Genomic DNA, 8,475 nt, shown 5'->3' with positions numbered 1-8,475 from the left:
ACAAATGTATAGATGTGCTTTACACAATTGATCTATGTATTGTGATGAATTGTATGAGCCCCAATAAATTGATTAAAAAAAATAGGTAGTTCGCACTTGAGATCATAGCTTTTGTCTTATACAATTCTCATGAGTACAAATATGACAAAATAAATGATAGTAACTGTCAGCAATTGTACCAGAACTGAGGTATTGTTAGTCATTGCTCAATAGAGACATCTGTACATGCAACTGAAATGACTGCCAGAAGACTGAAACGGAAAAAATAGATGTTTTAAAGTATTGATATCTGCATAACATTTTTGTAATTCAAAACTAGTTTATAGAATTTCTTTAAAATTAATCTCTAATTTTGGAACTTAGACTACCCAAACATTAAGATCAGAAGGGTTGCCTTCACTCAAGGGCAAAGATGAGAAGGGAATTAAAAACAAAGACGGAATGGACAGGAAACACTGGGAAAAGTGGGATACATGATGTTATCTGGTGAGTACTGCAAGCATTTAGAATATTAATTGTTGAATGGACAGCGGATCTGCTTCTTGAACCGTCATACAATTCACAATATTAAAAATTCTACTCTGGTCTCTCGGAATAGAACTTCCCAAAGATATTACACATGAACATTTTAAGAAAAAAAGTATACTGTACCTAGTTTTTCATTCATAGGTCAAATACATAAACATGTTGACTTTTTAATGGATATACAAAATTAAATATTTGAATATGATACATTAGTCTTCAATTTCAAGACTTTCTTAGATTAATTTTCCTTTGGCTCTTTTGCACATCACTAAGGCCAATTAAGTAAAGATTACAAACTACTGCCTTATTTTTTCAAAGTAATATTTTCCTTAAAATACCATTACCTCTTTAATATTTTTGTTTAATTCAAGACTCTCTTAGTACTATAAGCATTCAATATCTAATGCAATCATTAGTTTTCATAATATATTTTTGATTTTCATGAAACAAATGGATTCATTAGACATTAGTGATTATACTCCATAAAATATTTTCAGAACAGTTCATGAACAAATGAATTTAATTAGATATAATAACAAGAGAGCTAGGAATGCTTTCATTTCTTTTCAAATCATTAATTTTATTGTTAAATGGGCTAGTTTTTATTGATTGTGGAAATAATACTTATCAACGCATAGATTATAGCAATGGTAGCTTATAGATAAAATTCAATTGTCTAAGCATATTATCTAAGCTTTGAAGTGACTTTATAAGAAGAATTTATTGTTATTATGTTGTTAGGTGTAATCCAGATTGTTCTTATTTACTCTCTTGTTTATTATATCGAATTAATTTCATTTGATAATTAAAGGCATCAATTCTTGTTTGGTTCTCCTTATTTATTGTCCCTATGTCACATACATATCAGGTGACTGAAAATACCATTTCTGGCATCACTGGCACCTCAGGCTTCAAAGTGATATCTTTACTTTTTAACACTTTAAACAATTAAAACATTTTAAACACTTTAAAGTCTTAATAAGTAAAGATGTCACTCTAAAGACTGAAGACCAGAAGTTTCTTATCCATCCTGTCTTGAGGACTTTTGGTTTCTTTCATCTGAGGTGTAATTCATAACGACAGCTGTGGCCTTTGATCTTCCTTAGTGTGCCAAGCCCTCTTCGCTGTTAGCAATAACGGTTGGCCATGTGCATTTAAGACGCCTTAGGGAGTCTGCCTCCAATCCATATGGCAAGGTCTTCCTCAAAAGGTTCTATAGCTAAGATGATTTGTTTAGTATACAAATTGCATACGCATGGTGAATCGCTTGAGCACGTGCATTTCCTGATTTAAAATCACAAAATATCTTCCTGTTGTGTGTCAATGACTGCCTCCTGGTCTATGCTCAGTTCTGCACGAGCACAGTTGGTGCTCTGAAATGTCCATATCCATAATCTGGTATGATCCACACAACCGAGTGCTTTTGTGTTGTAGAAACAGCTTTCCGGTATTCACTATTTTCTGTCAAGATTCATCTGCCATCAGTATTGACTTGTTCCACATTCTCATGGAATCATGCTTTAAAAATATTGCCATTCCCTGTCAATGCACTGCTGCCACAAAATTTTAAATTATCTTTAGCAAAATTTTACTTATTTTTGAATTAATCTAGTTGAATAATGCTTGCATTCTATCATGCCACTTCTCTTTGAATGGGAATGCATATGGACCTCTACCAGTGAATTGACCAAGTAGTTGTATTCCAAACTTCAAGCACAAACATATGACTATTTCTAGTGTATCATCAGTTTGTTGAAACATCTCACCTGCTAGTCTTGTCTGTGAATTCTAGCATATAACACATATAAATTTTTTGGAGCTAATAAAAAGAAATTGTTAAGATTAAATAAATATTTATAAATTTGGTCTGTTATGTTTATTTGCATTCTTTGTTCTGGCCCAGCCCAATAAACCACAGACCACAAGGAGCACACCACTTCCACAACAATGAACCGTCATACAATTCACACCACATACAAGCACACCACTTCCACAACAATATTCACTTTCACAATCAATGCACTGCAATAAGTAAGGGAAGCTAGAAATCAAAGGAATCAACAAAGATACAGATAATTCTATTTCCTACAGAAAGGGGAAGTTTAGGTGAAATTAGAAAGAATGCTTTGATAGCCTGAAAAAAATAATTTGTTTATGTTGTAAGTAGAATCCAGAAAAAAAGACTGTTTCTTTGAAAATATGAAGTAAAGAAAAATGTTGAGTTTTGTTCCCAGAAACGCTCTATCTGAAGTTCTTCATCCAGTTTAGAAAATGAGACTGTAGAAAAAGTGACATGTTTCCTTCTTTTAAGATGGAATGTGTCATTCTCCTTATGCAATCTTAGAAGGAAAAGTATCGGATAGTCAAAATCTTAAAGGAGAAAGTTTCCAACTATACATCAACAGCAATCACTCAAAGAAGGAAATTTTATAATACTTTGAAGTCTCATAAATCTAGAAGGGCAGTTGTATACTGTTCAATGAGGCCATTACGAGTTGAATCAATCTGATAGCAGTGAATGAGTTCAAAGGAAACATGTACTTGCTTGAAATATTTTTGTGTTATATTTACAACAGACTTGTTGTTTTTCTGATATTTTAGTGTGGAGAACAATACAGTTTTTAATTCTTTTAATTTTCAGCTCCATCATTTTTATATGAAATAATTATGCTTTTATATAGGTTGCTTGATCAATTGGATTCTCTTGATTTATTTTAAAACCTTTCAAAATTATTTTAGCCATTAAATATTTTCAATATGAAAGAACTAGGAATACATATTCAATATACAGCTGAAATGCTCCTTCTCAGTTCCAATATTAATATAATTTAGTTATCTAAGCCAAATTATTAATAAGTTGAACCACCCATTCAGAAAGAGCTAACAAAGCTGTCAATAAGGTCACATATAATTATAATAGCCCTAAGTACCTGAGAGAGAGATGTAATAGTTCACCTTCTCCCAGAAGACTTATCCCCTCTCAAGCCATTGTTTAATAGCAAAGTATTGTCAGTGGGGAACTCATTATGAGGGAGTGTAAAGCAGGGAGAATGTAAGACACCAGGACAGAAGCTGGAATGGAACCAAGACAGGGTCAGAATAAAGAACAAGCCTCAAGGCTATGGGAGAATTAGATAATTGAAGGGTAATGAGTGTCAGTAGATATTAAGTTATAAGATAAACAAAGGAAAAAAGAGGGAGAATGCAGAAACAAAGAAATATATCTCTTTTAAAAAAAGACTATCATGGAAAGAGAAAAGTGAGAAAAGGTGATTCAAAAGACAGACTTAATGGAACCTGCATTATAATACAAAGGACTGCAAGTAGGTGAGTGAATGCAGATTATTATATAGCTGACATTTGTTGATCACTGGGTATACATGAAATCACAAATTTGTGCTACATGATAAATCCATCAAACATGTAATACTTCAAATTTATAAATAATCTATATGTGGCTATTTTGGCTAAAATATTGCATGTATGGATGAATTTGAAATACTACATTATATTATCCCCAATCAAGTATTTCCCAAATGTATGAAATTAAAATTGGTTATACTGCTTGTTTAGCAAACTATTAGAAACTCATTATAGTCTGTAAATCTAACAAATCAATTTATTGAAAATTTGAAACAGCTAAAGATTATTTATTTTAAAAGAGTAAATTAAAACTAGAAAAGAAATGTTTGGAAACTGATTGTGGTATCAAATATACAATTTTTCTGGATGAGTTCGAACTATGGAATGATATATGTATTAATTCCCAATTAATAATAATAATAAAATCATCTTTCTGATTTTCTTTAACTCTTTTTAAGTCAGATACTTAGTGTTCTATATAACATATCTTAGAATGTATATTAGAAATATTCAAATAAAGAACAATTTACATTGATATTAATATATTCCATGATTATCACATGATTCAATATAATGAGTTTATAATATCTGACAAATTCAGCAGTAAAAGTAAAATTTTAAAATATTTTATACTATGGAAATAAACACTATAGTTATTCCCTTATATGCCATCACCACAAATGTATTTTTGAATTTTGAAAATGGAAATTTTTAATGGAAAATGGAAAATTTTAAAAAAGAAAGTTTCCAACTGCACTGTAGCAGTTGGAAGTTATATGATACTTTGAAGTCTCATTAAACAAGAAGGGCACTTGTATCCTGATAAATCAAATTATTTATTCTCATGACGAGATTTAAAGTAGAAGATATTCATATTATATTTTGGAAATAACTTTGAGTAGTGACCCATATTTGAATATACATGGTTATTTCTTCAACCTATGCTAATTAGTTTCCACAGAGACGTATTAGAAATGTTCCTGAAAACAATTACTAATTGTCTTAAGATAACTGGCTCTGCAGCTTGACCCCAGTGACTAATAGTAATAGCTCTTCTCTGTAAAATGTCGACATCCTTGTTGCTTTCTAATTTTCCTCTCTGTAATGCAGGTAAGACAATAAGAAAAATAAGTCCAGAGAACTTTCAAAATTAACGATAAATTCTATAATCCCACTAGAAAACAGTCGATGGGTATATTGGTTGTCCATCAATGACACAGGTACCATGAAATCATATATTCAAGAAATTGTAGAAGCCATTTCAACATTAATTGATATGGAATACCCTTTTTAAGTTCCCTGTCTTACTATCTCACCCATCAAAATCTAAATTTAGACAACTGAGACATTTACTCTAAATAAGTGTATAATTAATTATCACACTAGATTTAATGTTACCTGCGGAAGCTCTGGAGACACAGTAGTGAGGCTTTCCCCTGGAACCAAGTGGAACAAGCCAAACTCACCGGCAATCCACTGGAGAACGATGTGACAATCAGCTCCCCAGTGCGACAGCCCTAGAAAGCCTACGGTTCAGTTCTACTCTACAGCTTGGAAAACTAATCTCAGTTCTTAGATCTTTTGATTCCTTTCCTTGTTTAATTAGAAGAATACAAAATCATTGCTCCTCAGATTGTTATCCATGACCTGTGACATCTTCTTGAAGCTTGTGTGAAATACAGACTCACAGTTCCCACTCGTGTTGACTGAATGAAACTGTCCTTTTGACAACACACCTGGGGGTTACTATGCTGATTAGTGCTTAAGAAACTAAGTTTTAAATGACCTTAAACACCCTTTTCTATATAAATGAGAGACAGTCAATGCCTATACCCATTTACTTTACAGTCACATTTTCTAGTCTATATATATGCACTGATACTGAATACATGTAGTAAACACTGAGATTGATGACATATAGGATATTTGTTGAATACAAGAGGGTAAGACATGGGGAAGAAAAGAGGGAATAAGGAAATTTGGAGAATGATGTCACTAAAATGGAAATAAGCATCATATTCCTTAGCTGCAGGAAGCAGTTTGCCTTAAGTTTTTGGTTTATTTTAGACATATTTCTTGGTGTGAAAAATGCATTTGTTTAACAGAGAACTCTGAAAATCACATTAGTAGCTTTAAAAATGAAATTTTCAAAGTCCAAAATCAAACTGTGATAAGAGAAAAGAATTTTAAACATTTAAAAACATCATTTATTTCTACAGAATATTTAAAATGGTCTGAAATACTTATGTACAAAATGAAATGTAACAAACACTTGTCATTTCAAAAATTTTCAGGTACAATTCAGACATAAATTATTAGTCATGTTACTAATCTATCACACCAATCTGTTCTCAAATACTTCCTATCCTGAATAGAAACAAAATACCCCTTAATTAACATCTTATTTTATATATTTCATATAAGTGGGATGGTGCAGATATGTCTTTTTGAATGACTTATTTAATATAATATACTCAAGGTTCATCTATGTCTTTTCAGGCATCAGAACTTAATTTATCTTTTGTATGAATAATTATGAATTGTATATATGTACAATAATATATTTATCCAATCATCTGTTGATGAATATTTGATTGGGAAGTTACCACTGTGAAATGTATTGGTGACTGGAACCTACAAGTGGGAGGTAGTTTTTCAACAAACTTAACATTATATGTTTTTACACAAGAACCAAATAGAAATGGTTAACTTAGAAAACAGTGATTCCAGAAGAGAAAGGAAGAGTTCTCATGGGCTTTGATGTAATCTGTGACTGACACTGAATCATGGGAGTGCAAAGAAAGCTGTTAAGAGATGGGGAGGCATGATTTAAATCTTGGGTTTAAAAATGTAATAGCTGAAAAAATAGTTAAAGTTAGTTGCACATTATTTTCCTAACCAGATCATTATCATAATCAATGACTCCCTGCTGCATTAGACTAATATTATTCATCTATTGCTCCAGGTACACAAGAGGTACAAATGCTAGAAAATATCAAAATGGTTATATTCAGTTGCTATTCTATGATGAATGCATTTGTTTTTATTTTTCTAGAACTGTGTAATATGCTCTCAAAACTTTTAATCCTGAGTCTTGTTTACAAAATTTCTTTCAGTACTTCAATGGACGTAGGCAATGGAACTGTCCCCCAGGAATTTCTCCTCTTGGGCTTTCCAGGTTCTGAGGCCCTTCAGTTCTCTCTCTTCCTGCTTTTTCTGGTGATGTACATCCTCACAGTTGGTGGTAACGTTGCTATCTTGATGTTAGTGGGTACCTCCCACCAGCTCCACACCCCCATGTATTTCTTTCTGAGTAACCTCTCTTTCCTGGAGATTTGGTATACCACAGCTGCTGTCCCCAAAGCTCTGGCCATCCTCCTGGGAAGAAGTCAGACCATATCATTCACTGGCTGCCTCGTGCAGATGTACCTTGTTTTCTCCCTGGGCTGCACAGAATACTTCCTGTTGGCAGCCATGGCTTATGACCGCTATCTTGCCATCTGCTATCCTCTACACTATGGCGCCATCATGAGCAGCCTGCTGTCAGCACAGTTGGCTCTGGGCTCTTGGATCTGTGGCTTTTTGGCCATTACAGTGCCCACTGCCCTCATCAGTGGCCTCTCTTTCTGTGGCCCGCGTGCCATCAATCACTTCTTCTGTGACATTGCCCCCTGGATTGCCCTTGCCTGTACCAGTACACAAGCAGTAGAACTTGTGGCCTTTGTGATTGCTTTTGTGGTCATCCTAAGTTCCTGCCTCATCACCCTGGTCTCCTACATCTTCATCATTAGCACCATCCTTAGGATCCCCTCAACCAGCGGCCAAAGCAAAGCCTTCTCCACGTGCTCCTCTCATCTAACAGTGGTGCTCATCTGGTATGGATCTACCATTTTCCTTCATGTCCGAACCTCCATGAAGGATGCCTTGAATCTGACCAAAGCTGTCACCGTTCTAAACACCGTGGTCACTCCAGTGCTCAACCCGTTCATCTACACCCTCCGTAACAAGGAAGTAAGAGAAACATTGAAAAAGAAATGGAAGAGAAAGTAAATTGCCTCTGACCTAAAAGGTCACCTGTTAATTCTGTCTATTAACATGCGGTATCACAAAGAACAATAGATGTGAAGCATGATATACAATCTAATTGTTAAGGACTTCATTGTAGCGTATGGGAGAACTCTTAAGTTCAAGGAAAAAAAATAACAAAACAAAATTTAACTAAGTGCAATCCTGGGAATCAAAAACAAAAATGGAGTATGTTGCTCTTTTATCTTACATATGATCAAAAATTAATGTTTCTGATGTAACCAAAAGTTTTCAATCCAATACTGCACAATGAATTCAATTTTCCCTTGAGTTCTATTTATACAATTAGTATCACCTATGTAGTTTGTCTCTAATAGGAGTTCCTGATCTTTTAAATGGAACTTAAGCAAAACTAAATTAATTTGAACACAGGGCCCTGGTAGCCTAGCGGGTTACATGTTGGGCGGCGAATCCCAAAGTCGGCAGTTTGAAATCTCCAGCTGCTTTGCAGGAGAAAAACGATGCGTTTTACTCTTAGCAAGAGGCCCAGTCTCAGGAAAG

At 33.8% G+C, this 8,475-nt stretch overlaps 1 protein-coding gene across 1 annotated transcript; it reads left to right on the top strand.

The window, feature by feature from the left end:
* Positions 1-7,011: 7,011 nt before the first annotated feature.
* Positions 7,012-7,938, top strand: LOC101661555 (olfactory receptor 6F1-like). The gene has a single exon (XM_004696868.1). The coding sequence runs from the start codon at positions 7,012-7,014 to the stop codon at positions 7,936-7,938; it is 927 nt and encodes a 308-aa protein (XP_004696925.1).
* Positions 7,939-8,475: the final 537 nt, after the last annotated feature.

The sequence above is a fragment of the Echinops telfairi genome, unplaced genomic scaffold (assembly GCF_000313985.2).
Source record: "Echinops telfairi isolate 266 unplaced genomic scaffold, ASM31398v2 ScPeMD7_7469;HRSCAF=8507_0, whole genome shotgun sequence".
NCBI lineage: Eukaryota > Metazoa > Chordata > Mammalia > Afrosoricida > Tenrecidae > Echinops > Echinops telfairi.
This window is presented reverse-complemented; position numbering and strand designations above follow the sequence as displayed.

Excerpts from the sequence above, each read along its gene's own strand:
- LOC101661555 (XM_004696868.1), top strand. The coding sequence starts at position 7,012 with ATGGACGTAGGCAATGGAACTGTCCCCCAGGAATTTCTCCTCTTGGGC.